Source organism: Helobdella robusta, assembly GCF_000326865.2.
Source record: "Helobdella robusta unplaced genomic scaffold HELROscaffold_24, whole genome shotgun sequence".
Taxonomy (NCBI): domain Eukaryota; kingdom Metazoa; phylum Annelida; class Clitellata; order Rhynchobdellida; family Glossiphoniidae; genus Helobdella; species Helobdella robusta.
The window spans coordinates 766,311-779,211 of NW_008704261.1; the positions used below are offsets into that span (position 1 = coordinate 766,311).

General features: G+C 30.8%; 3 protein-coding genes across 3 annotated transcripts; 2 read left to right on the forward strand and 1 right to left on the reverse strand.

Annotated features, from left to right (window-relative positions):
• Positions 1-197: 197 nt before the first annotated feature.
• On the forward strand, positions 198-2,079 carry HELRODRAFT_172592 (hypothetical protein; the record flags this gene model as incomplete). Its single annotated transcript, XM_009019257.1, has 2 exons — positions 198-1,034; positions 2,014-2,079. The coding sequence occupies 2 exons, from the start codon at positions 198-200 to the stop codon at positions 2,077-2,079; spliced, it is 903 nt and encodes a 300-aa protein (XP_009017505.1).
• Positions 2,080-4,140: 2,061 nt separating this feature from the next.
• Positions 4,141-5,398, reverse strand: HELRODRAFT_172593 (hypothetical protein; the record flags this gene model as incomplete). The annotated part of the gene is made up of 2 exons (XM_009019258.1): positions 4,141-4,334; positions 5,014-5,398. 2 exons carry the CDS (start codon positions 5,396-5,398, stop codon positions 4,141-4,143), a joined length of 579 nt encoding a protein of 192 aa, XP_009017506.1.
• Positions 5,399-10,312: 4,914 nt separating this feature from the next.
• HELRODRAFT_172594 (hypothetical protein) lies at positions 10,313-12,438 on the forward strand (the record flags this gene model as incomplete). The annotated part of the gene is made up of 2 exons (XM_009019259.1): positions 10,313-12,014; positions 12,350-12,438. The coding sequence occupies 2 exons, from the start codon at positions 10,313-10,315 to the stop codon at positions 12,436-12,438; spliced, it is 1,791 nt and encodes a 596-aa protein (XP_009017507.1).
• Between the last annotated feature and the right edge of the window lie 463 nt (positions 12,439-12,901).

Sequence of the window (12,901 nt, forward strand, 5' to 3'; positions counted from 1 at the left end):
ATGAAGCGCAGTTTAAAAACATTGTTATTGTTGTTGCTTACCGACCACCTTCGTGTTCTGTTGGAACTTTTTGCGAATCAATCGATGATGTCCTGACACGTTTAAATGAAAAAAATAAACACATCGTGGTCACAGGTGACTTCAACATAAACTTAACTGACGATATAAACAGCAATAATAACCAACTGCAACAAATCATGGATCTGCACGGTCTTTGTAAATTAATAAATCTCCCCACCAGAATAACAGCAAACAAACAATCAGTTATTGACAACATATTTGTAGATGGCTCGTTGAATGTGTGCTTGCAAGGAGTGTTGGCCTGTGATTTGTCTGATCATTTGCCGGTCCTCACACAAATTTCTTTCAGCAAACAAGTAAAAAAAGAAAAACTCATCGTAGTGCCTTCAACAAAATTCTTGTTCTCATCAAATCGAATCAGCAACTTAAATAAACGACTTTGTGAAATTGATTGGACCGACGTATATGATTGTTGGGATGTCGAAATGGCTTGGGTAAAATTTGTCGAGCTTTTCAAATGTTGTATGATAAAATGCTGCCAAGTAAGTAATAATAAAATTAATAAGATCAGCAAACAAAAGCCATGGTTCAATAGTGAAAATAAAAAGATACTGAAAGCTAAAAATCGATTGTTTAAAAAATTCCTTAAAAACCCAAATGATGAAAACAATAATAATTATAAATCTGCAAATAAAATTTATAAAAAAATAAAAAACAACGCAAAGAAACAGTATTTCCATAATATTCTAGAAAATAACAAACATGATATGAAAAAATCATGGAAAATTATGAATGATGTTCTGAGGAGATCAAATAACGACTCAAAAAGTAATAATATACATCTGAAAAGAAATGGCCAGATTGTAAATGATCCAGAAAATGCTCTAAATGATCACTTTGTTTCTATCGCCGAGAAACTTAACGTAAATTTTGTTAAAACTTTTGAATATAAAAAATCAATGAAAAACACTATTCAAAATTCAATGTTCATAAGTTCAGTGACAACGTCAGAGGTTTATCAAGCAACAAGATCTCTGAAACCAAAACTGTCTTGTGGATACGATAATATTCCGTCCCAAATAATTTTAGCCACAATACATTCAACGATACAAATTCTAACACACCTCATAAATGCTTCATTAGAAAAAAGCATATTTCCAAAAATATTTAAAATAGCCAAAGTGATACCGATTCAAAAATCAAAAAACAATGATGAAATCTCAAATTTTAGGCCTATCTCACTACTACCCGGTTTCTCAAAGATATATGAAAAAATTATTCACAATAAATTATCATCTTTTTTGGATAAGTATAACATTATCTCCGAAAATCAATATGGATTTAGAAAAAAATTTTCAACTGAAATGGCAATACTTGAACTAGTTCGCAGCATTGGTAAGGCATCAGAAGAAAAAAAGTTCACTGCTGGTATTTTTTTGGATTTGAGCAAGGCTTTTGACTGTGTTGATCATGAAATTCTTCTCAGTAAGTTGGCACATTATGGAATACGAGGGATTGCCTCAAAGTTGCTAGAAAGTTATTTGCGTGATAGATGGCAGTACGTAAGATGGAATGAAAATGATTCAAGACTGCAAAAGATCAATTCAGGAGTTCCTCAAGGCAGCATCCTTGGCCCCTTGTTGTTCACCATTTATATCAATGACCTACCAAACTCCTCAAACAGCTTTAATTATGTCATGTATGCTGATGACACGAACCTATTCAAGAGTAATAAAAAAATAAATGTGTTGATAAATGAGATCAATAATGATGTTCAATCAGTTATTCAATGGTTCAAAAACAACAGACTGACTCTCAACAGAGAAAAAACAAAATTCATGGTTTTTGGCCCAGTGCAGTTACTAAATTATAAAGAGCCATATAAAATCGTTATTGAAGGTGAAACGATAACAGAAACAAAATCATCAAATTTTTTGGGAATTATTCTGGATAACAAATTGACCTTTAAAAAACACATAAATTCCGTATCAGATAAACTATCAAGATCCCTGGGCGCCATCAACAGAATCAAATTCTTTCTACCAAGACGCTCTCTAAATTTATTGTACAATTCAATATGCCTTCCTCACCTTGTCTACTGTAACATCATCTGGGCATCAACTTATCCCTCGTTAACACAACCGTTGCAAATGCTCATGAAAAAAGGAATGAGAATCATCACCTGCTCAAAATACAATGCGTCAACAAACATTTTATTTCTCTCAACACGCAACTTAAACTTCAGAAATCTTCACATGTATCACTGTGCTACTTTTGTTTTCAAACATTACGCAGGACTGCTACCCAAAGTTTTTTGTGATTATTATAACTTTGTTTTGACAAATAGGCACAGAAACATAATTCGTTGCAATAAATCGAAAACAAACATTTTATTTTTTCATATTTTATGCAACGGACCACGGATATGGAATAATTTGATAATTAATTTTAATTTAAATTCTGCTTTATATACAAAAGTGCAGGCAACATTTAGAAAAAACTGAAAAATATTTTACTGAACGCTTCAGTATAACCATCTAATGTATTCATCATTCACACTCATTCATACTCTTTCACATTCTTTCACACTCATTCACATTTATTCATACATACTTGTAATCATTGACACATCAAACATACTAACTCATCTCGTCTCATGATTGATATTATTAATTAGAAATTTCTTGTAAAGGTGGCTGTGCTCGATGAGTCACATGCGGACTCCTCACAGTCATCCTGTATCTTAATTTTATGTTTTTTTGAGGTCAAATAAAATATATTGTATTGTATTGTATTGTATGTATGTATGGATGTATGTATGTATGTATGTATGTATGTGTGTGTGTGTGTGTGTGTGTGTGTGTGTGTGTGTGTGTGTGTGTGTGTGTATGTATGTATGTATGTATGTATGTATGTATGTATGTATGTATGTATGTATGTATGTATGTATGTATGTATGTATGTATGTATGTATGTATGTATGTATTCAATTCAATTCAATTCAATAATGAGTTTATTCAGCAAAAAGCTAGGAGACCCGAAGATATGACTTGTTGGGCCACCATAAAATTTACACCAAAAATTATAAATTGAAAAGAAATGTTTATATTTCACAATGAAATAATGATAGTTCTGTAAATAAGAAAAAATAAGATTAATTAAATTATTTAAGTATTAATAAACTTTCTTAAAATCGAATAAATATAAAGTACATAACGGAAAACAATCGCATTAACAGAGGACATGGTTGAAATAATTTGACTGAATGAGCAAATAGATAGATTTTCTAAATAGAGCAAGGGAAGAAGAATTTTTAGTAGTCATCGGTAATGAATTCCAAAGACGCATAGAGATATATAAGACGGAGTTGAGAAAAAAATTTGTTCTAGGTTTCAAAAAGTAAAATTCAGAATTAGAACGTAAACAATTTTGCCTAGTATTTTTAAATAAATTAATCTGGTCTTTAAGAGATTGACAATAATTTAATTTATATATTTAAAAAAAAGATAGTAATAGATAAATAATATGTAGTTGGTTTATGGTAAGGATATTTGCTGTTTTATAGTATGAACTTACATGGTCAAATCTCTTTAATTTAAACAGAATGCGAAGAAAAAAATTTTTGTTTGATGGCTGTGCCCGATGATTTTATTTTTGTAATCAATTAGTAACATCTGAAGGTTAACATATTTCATTAAGAGATTCTGAAGTTTTTGGCTTAAGTGGCTGTGCTCGATGAGTTTTATACTAACTCCTCACAGTCAACCTGCACCTTATTTTCTTTATTGAGGTCAAATAAATTATTTCGTTCGTTCGTTTCGTTTCGTATGTATGTATGTATGCATTAGACCGTTTTATTTTTATTAAGAAAAAAAATTTTTTTTCAAACAAGATTTGCATATGGGTTTATTTTGTGTCATTTGATGATATAAAGACAAACACTAAAAATCAATAAAATCAAACAATGTTAAGTGACCTCTCATTGATGAGATTGTTCAGAAAATTCAGTTTTTTAAAGCATTTTTTTTAATTAATAAAAAATAATTGTTTTTAATTTATTATGAATATTTATATATTGTTATATTATAAAGTAATGTCTGAATCAGTATAGTTCTTTTTCTAAGGTTCTTTCATTAATTTCCTGTGATGCTCAATCACTTTATACATCAACTGGTGCTGATTTTCATCATGAGTAAGTGCTGTATTAAAATCAGATGCCAATTCAACTGCTCGCTCAGCACAATCATTAACTACCCGTACTGCAGTCACTATCTCTTTTGCATTATTGTAATCCACTAGTTGTGGCCATACTTCTGGATCAAAGCAAAGAAAATTTTGACTGAGTTTCAATGTAGAAAATAAATTTAAAGACTGTTTTGTCACAAAATCTGACAAAATCTTGGATTTGACAGAACTTATGTGTTTTGGATCTACTTTTCTAACATCATTTTTTTTGCTGGTTTATGCTTTAACCATAAGCCTTTTCTCATCGACATTAACCAAATCATCAGTAGACATAAGTTTGAAGAAGACATAAATCATTGTAAGGAGCACTACAGCTGTTTGCTGCACAAAACCATGCAGTAGGATCTGAAACTCCAAGAGTTATGAAAGAAAGCTTAATCAATTGCAAGTAGCCATGTCGAGGTTGAGTATTTTGCAGTTGGTCTTGAAGAAAATCAATCATAGCTACACGATTTTGTTTTAGCCACAAATTTTCATCATTAGTCAAAGAACAACCAGTTGTTACCTTGTCAATCGATGCATATTTTAACTGATTAATTGATGGCCATTGATCTTTAAATCTACTAAAAATAGCAATTTGATGGCCAGATGAAGTGAAAAATAAATCAAATAAAGCTGTTCCAATAATTTTAAGAATATGATGCCTGCATGATAAAAACAAGAGATGTTTATTAAAGGATTTCTGAATTATTGTTATAGCACCAGTATGAATGCCAGTATTAGAACTTGTTGTGTCAAAACACAAACCAGCCAACCAATTTGACACGCCTTTCCAATTCTGAAGTAACTGAACTATTGTGGTTCCTATGTTTATGCCAGTACCGCCAATCTTTGGTATAGCTATCAGTTTTTCTACATTTTTCCCTGATACCACAATTGGCAGGCGATCTATGTTTACACCATCAAAATCAGGTAAAAGTTTTTCATCAAAGTGAGCCACAAGATGTGTGTTTGGCAAAAATGTGTTTTGGATAGTTTTTCCGATAGATTGTCGTATAGCTTTTCTAGATCCGTAAAGAGAGCTTGTTGACAAAGTGAGTTCATCAACGTTGATTCCAACTGCCTTTAATGCTAAAGCAACTATGTGCATGGCTTCCCTATAAGTTGTTTTTGTACGATCTAGACTTGCCATGAGCAGTGGGTCATCTACTTGACACCTTTTTTTAAGTTCATTAGTTTTAGGAGATATCGGAGTACTTCCTGCAATTTGATTCTGATGGTATTTGCTGACACCCTACTTCCTCATCAGACTTATCGCTTATGTCATCTGTTGATGTTGAATTATCATCATCATCTTCATAATTGGCTGTTTCTCTTTTTATTTGGTTTTTTTTGTTTTTGATTCTTTCTTAGTTTCCTTTTTAATCTTTTCTCTTCTTGTTTGGCAAATTCTTTGTCTTCTCCAAACAATAAACTTTTGTAATGTTTTATAAAAACATGTAAAAATATTTTAAAAACCCCAAACACCAAAAAAATCATTCAGGCTTCATAAGAAAAACAAAATGTGATTTGAGAGGTCACTAATACTTATCCATTTTAATTGAAATTTTTACAGGATGATACAAATATAAAACCACACCATATAAGCCCCTATGCATTGTTTTTTTGAAAAAAATTTTTTTTGAAACAGTCTAGTATGCATGTTTGTATTTATGTTTGTATGTGTTTATGTATGTATGTATATATGTATGTATGTAAATATGTATGATAATTATAAAATTACTCTTAGACATACTGAAAAGCTCAACCGTGAATTTTTGTTGAAAAATGGCAGCAGGAGTGGAATAAAACATCAAATTTTTTAAAATTAAGTATGCCATCAGTAAATAACAAAAAGCTCAAAAATAGTTATTTAAATCGTCATTTTCAGTTTGTTATCAATAGATTAAAAAAAGGACACTCAGCAATCACACATTCCAGGATTTTCAACATAACAAAGCCACCTTATTGTGAAGCCTGTGACAAACAACAATCTATTCAGCATATATTAACTGAATGTGAAAATACCATCAGATCAGAAGAAAACTCGGGGTTCCATCAAATGTAGAATTGCTATTCCAGAATAGAAGCCAGGAAGTCTTGATTTCATTTGTGGAGGAGATAGATTTGATCAACAGAATTTGAAGTTTCCTACATGTCAAAACAAAAAAATCAGTTTCTAATGATCCAAGGGCGTTGAAATAGCCGCATCGTGCTGAAACGCCGTTAAGCTGCAAAAAAAATTATGGTCTTGTTGGCAAAATTAGTAGCTTTTTCATTAATTAAATTTAAAGTAATTACGTTATCCTCCAGTCATTATTCAATTCCAAATAACCGAAAATTTTATTATTTTTTTAACGTTCACATTATCTTTTCTACAGATCCAAATATATGAATCAACATACAGATCAACATAAATTTGTAAATGTTAGAGTCTGTATGCCCATCTTGTTCTTTTTTTTGCAAACAATTTATGCCCTGGCAGACATATAAATTTAATTCAGTATGCTTCTTTGAACGAGTTTGCGCAATACAAATTCGGAAATCTTGGACATTTGTGTTTTACGAAAGCTGGTAAATGCGTTTGTATGTATGTATGTATGTATGCGTACAAGCATGAGTGTTTGCATGTATGTATGCATGAATGTATGTATGTATGTATGTATGTATGTATGTATGTATGTATGTATGTATGTATGTATGTATGTATGTATGTATGTATGTATGTATGTATGTATGTGTGTGTGCAGAGCTTTTTGGGCTAAAGCAGAGCTTCTTGGGCCGAAAACAAAATACAAAAATATAAAAGAAAAACAAATCAACATGTACTGCTCGTGCCCATGTAATCAAATATAACTTAAAATCTTAGCTATAAATACCATTAGCTATTTGTGGAGGCCAGAGCTATAAAATGAACAATTATTGCGAATATGAAAAAATAATCGGTGGTTATTAATTGAACAATAACTTTTAGTTAAAGTCGATGATAATTTAATACCCGCATTTAACAATGTCCATAGCTTTATACCATGAACAAAAATTGAATGTGGAAATTGAACAGTACGAAATGGTCGAATATAAAATTTTGATGTATGTCTTCTTTTTCTTTAACAACTAACGATGTTTTTAAAAAGTACGCATGAAAATACATAAACATATTTAACCTAATCATTTTGTAAAAAAAGAGGAAAATTCTATATATATAATTGTTCAAAATTCTCCAAAATAATTTGACATCCTGTTAAAATAATGACATGAGGTTTTATGTTTTTACCCTAAACAATAAATACAATAAGGATTTTAATTAATTTAAAATTGACAATCTTTTAGATGTTTTCTTAACAATTTCTGTAATATGCTTTTCCCAACTCGTGTTGCTACACCCAAAAACTAAATAGATGTTACATTAGGTATTAAAACGCTATTTAAATAAACTTTAATATTGTGTAAATTTGTAACAATTTTTAGACTACATAGCATACACTTCGTCCTTGAAGTGTAAATGTTTAGATCATTTGAAAACCTCGATGAAAAAACATTATCTAACTCAAGGTTTAGTAAATCAACCAAGTTTGTTAATGATTTTCCAGTCACTAAAATTGACGTGTCATCTGCATACAATATAAATTTCAACATTTTAGATGGAGCAGTCAAATCTTTCATGAACAAATTAAATAAGGGTCCAAAGATTGATCCTTGCGGTTCGCCACTTTCAATTGAAGACGATGAGGACCTGCAACCACTCAGTGGGACATACTGTGTTCTTCTTTCAAGCAGATAACTTGAAAACCACTGTATAAAACACTTCCAACGCCTGCATGGTACAATTTATATAATAATAAGTCTGGCTGAACCGTAAAAAACGTCAGAGTCAATATTTTGCTCAACCTGTTGACATAAATCTAAAACTGCCAATCCAGTTGAGCTATTTTTGTGAAAACCATACTGATTTTGTTAAACGTGTATGAACTAACTTTTTAATAACATTTGAAAAAGTGGATATTAGAGAGATCGGTCGGTAAGAATGCAAACTTTTTTTCATTAAATTGTTGTTAGATTTCATTTACTGACAGACAGATGAATGTTTACCTCTTCAACATACGATCGAAAATCCATATTTCTGACTGGGCTTAATTTAAATAACGCTAAAACTTTAAGGAAATAGCACATCATTTATATATAGAAGCAAGAAACTTTGAGTTATTAAAATATCAAATAAGTTAAGGACTTTTACGGCGTTTAAATACATCTATGAATATATATCTATAATATAGCCATATAAGTAATATAAATATATCTATAAATAAACGTATTTTTTTCTTTCACGAGTTTGTTTCAAATTTTAATAATTATTGACAACATTATACTCGATTGTAATATTTTCAAGTTTGCAACAAGTCTACTATGTCAAAAGGCATGGCGCTTTGCGAAAATATCGAACTAGATGAGATGTCAACCTGGGTTGTGATGAAGGGCACTGTATCCATTTTCAGATGATAAATACCAATGATATTCCTGGATTGTTTCAAAGAACAAAAAAACTAAGGTAAAGTTATGAGATTTTTATTAGAATTTAGAGTTTGAAAGAGTAAAGTTAATAATGATGGGAAATAAAACTGAATATGATTGTTCACATTTATTTCTTGTTGACGTAATGTTTTGTTTATAAAACCGCATAAACAATTTAAATGTAAACAATCTTAAAAACAAGAAAAAATAAAATATAAAAAAAATTTTGAAAACGATTGAACTTACCAACAGAAAAACGAAATATCCGAAATCGAAAGACTTCCAATAACATAAGCTGAAACTGGTGCAACTAAAATTTGAAAAAATAAAAATTAGTTAAGTTGTGAAAGTTCCACAAGATGAGCGAAGATTCCCGATGTATGACGAAATGACGAATTAGACGATTCGTTTTAAATAAGTAGGAGAGATTGTCAAAAACAAATTGAACTTATCAGGAGGAGATAACCTGTAAGTGTCCAAATTTTTTGTTCATAAGCGCCACCGATTTGTTAGCAATTGAATAAAAAGAGAATTGAATCGCAAATAAATCTACTATATTTATTAAGATTTACATTTGAAATTTTTTAGCGTAACATTCACAAATTTTAAAAACCAAATTTAGCATCAACACTTTGAATCTAATTGCTACACCATTCGATCACAACATTCAAATTTAGCACAACAAATGTCAAATTTAACAGAAATCTCTTTAAAAAGTTTTTTTTACAATGTAAATTTTATCCTTATATATTAATAGTAAAATTTTAGTTAAAAAATTACCGAAGGTAACACTTAAATTGGTTAAGGATTTTTAAAATTTTGTTTAAAATTTCTGTCTATAATATTATTACATAATTGCGATATCTTTTAAACCTTCAGTTGCAACATTTCTATTTAGAGCTTCAGAGCAAACGATTGTACATTCCAGTTGACATGCTATGTTGATTACCAACTATGTGATGATATGTATGCTTTCCAAACTTGGCAGTTTCTACGTAAGTCATCTTACATGCTGTATTATTGCATGCTGAAATTAATTTTTCAAAACTTTCATTCAGACTCATTTTTTCACAAATTTAACGTTATATTGAAACTAAAAATTGTTGTTCAATAAGATGTTGATACAAAAATGAGATTGAATTAATTAAGTTTATATATACAGTATATATATTTATTGTTTTATCAACTCAAAATATTTTCGCTATATTACAACGTAAATATTAATTTACATAACGTTGAAGTAAGCAGTTTTTATGGCATACTTTATTTTTTACACATTTTTGCGTTCTAAGTAAAACTAAAACACAGCTTTTCTTTGTTTCTTGTTTTAGACGGAGCAAAACTATGAGTACATAAATTTATACCTGAAAAAAAATAAATATAGTTGAATCATCATCATAAGTCATATTCTTTTGAATATTATCTACTAATGAGAAACCGAAAAAAATACTAATTGATATTTTCTCAAATAAAAAATTTTAATAACACCTCTTTTAAAAGGTGGCAAGAAAGGACAAATTCAAAAAGACCAGCACCAATGAAGTAGTTTGGGCAAATGATGGACACAGCCCATGTTCCTACAAAACGTTTTATAAAACACAAACTTGATAACCCCCTCAACCCACAAGTCAGCTGCTATTTCGTTGATGAAATACCTAGCACTGTGAACATTCCTTCATGTGGTTCTATCAAATATTGTGCAAGCAACTCGACAAAAAACATTCAAAAATTTAAAAATAAATTTTGTTTTACTGACAGTACCTTAGGAGAAAATCTAGTAAATACAACCGCTGCTAAATCTGACGTTTGTAGTCCAAATCACGACATATATTTTTCAAAAACAAAATCATTTAAAAATCATAAAAGTACCAACATCCAAGAAGTACCTCTCAGCAACGTAAACTCCAACTCGCTGTTGGAGAGCAACTCCAATTTACCAGTTTGTGTGGTTTCGGCGAATGCTCGGGCAGACATTGAATACTTCAATTTAAGCCTTGGCAAAAATATGGCCTATTCCACTTACAAATTGGGTTGTATGCCAACTTCTGATAGGTATCTCAACCCAGACAACCACTACTACTCTTCTCAACAACTCGAACCTTTTCAATCAAGTTTTTCTGAAAAGAATTATTTCTCGAATTTCAGTTTTGAACATCCGGCACTTCAAAAACCGTCAATGTACAATTCTGGTCATCTTGTACGAGACATGAAAAAAAAAAAATTATTAAACCAGCCAGTGCGAACAGATAGCATCAACATACCTCATCCTCTCGTTCGACCTGAATCAAGGTGTCAACAGCTTTCAGCGTGCCCTAGCGTTAAAAACTCCTCATCACGTTGCAATGTATGTGCAAATAGGTTTTCGAAAGTATTTGCACCGACACCATCACCTTTAGGGTTTTCACCGGCTGAAAAGCCTCTTGGCAAACGATTGCCCAACTCTGTAAATCTTTGCAGATGCTGCACGAGCGACGGCCAAAATGATGACTTTATAAGAAATGTACACAGTGGAGATCAATACAGTTATAAAAATCAATGTCCATCGTACAAATTAGATTCTGCAAGATGGTCGCAAATTCGGCACAGCCTTCTCGGCCCACGACACCAACAGCCTTCGAACACTTGTAACCCACCATGTTCAAATCCTATGCCCTCGTGTGGCTGTCCTACTTCAAACTATCAACCCCGTGTAGGGTTTACACAAAAAGAATATTATTTGGGAGACGAGGATAACACAAAAGTTAACATTACGGTGCGCGTTGAGAAAGATAACCAAAGTTATCCCATCAATATCAATTATCCAGATAATTCGCGTCAATGTGACTTCATTAACGAATCAGATCAAAACGCCATCTACCAGGACCCAATGTTCTGCAATGAAGATCAAAATGATGGGCTTACAGAAACCGCTTATCCTCAAAATGACCAGTATCTTTTTGGTAAAAAAGTTCGTTGTGGAGCTCAAGCTGGGTTAACAAGTGGCTTCTTTGAACCGCTTTTCAACTTTTTTAAACCGTGCAAACCCAATATTGACGATAATTCCTCAGATGAAAATGTTGGGAGAAAAGATCGAAAGTCAAATCGAAAACTAACTTCTGAAAATGAGAAAGATCAAAAGAGAAAGCCTCCAGGAAAAGATAAAGAGAAAGAAAAAGCAGCCACTAAGACAGATGAACCACCCTCAAAAACTGAAGAGACAGAAAAAACTCCCACACAGGCGACACCAGGTAAAACGTCATTAATTTCCAAATTAGAAGAAGGTTATATAATTCATCAAATTTACATTGATTTCGATTCATCAAAAATACATTTATATAGATTCATTGATTCAATTTTTACTTGATTCAATCGATAATCGAAACAAGCTAAAAAAACCCACAAACAACATAATGATGTGAACGTGGACATTAACGTGGACATAGGCCAATCAATGATTTTTGGCACATTAATCGCAGTTTTTCACACAAGAATATAAAAATTATTCTGTTTACTGAGAGTTAGGCCTTATACGTATATGACTTCAACAAATTTATTCAAACAACAAAATGACATATTTTGTCCAGTATCGTTATATTAACACTTGAATCTGCTGTAGTGTCACTATTCAACGGTAGTTTAATGTCAAAGTACTTGTTCCTACTTCTAGAGACCGTGTTCAAACGCATGTCTCCTGCTGGACGTTGAAAGTTGCAAAAACTAAAACTTACCTATTTTTGATGAATCGGCGATTCTAAAGCAAAATAAAAATTGAATTGCTATACCTACAAAAATGTTTCTAATTTTTCTAATTTTTTTAAATTTAAGCGGATAAAGGTGAAAATTTTATGAAAAATTAAAATAATCATTTTATTAACAAAATAGTTAAAATAGATTTTTTTATTTTATTAACAATATTATTTGTTAACAGAAAAGCTTTTATGCTCTATAAATAAAATTTTTTTTAAATAAATGGAAAGGTTCCAATTATTATATAAAATTTTATCTGGTTATCAAATTATTTCATTTTAAAATTAAATTGAAAATTTAGTATTAAAAAATTTTTTAACTATTTAAATTTTTTTAACATTCTTCAGAAAAATCACCTCCAAAATGTAAATTTTTTTAATATTTGAAAAAATTGAATTGAACACCACATTATACAACATCA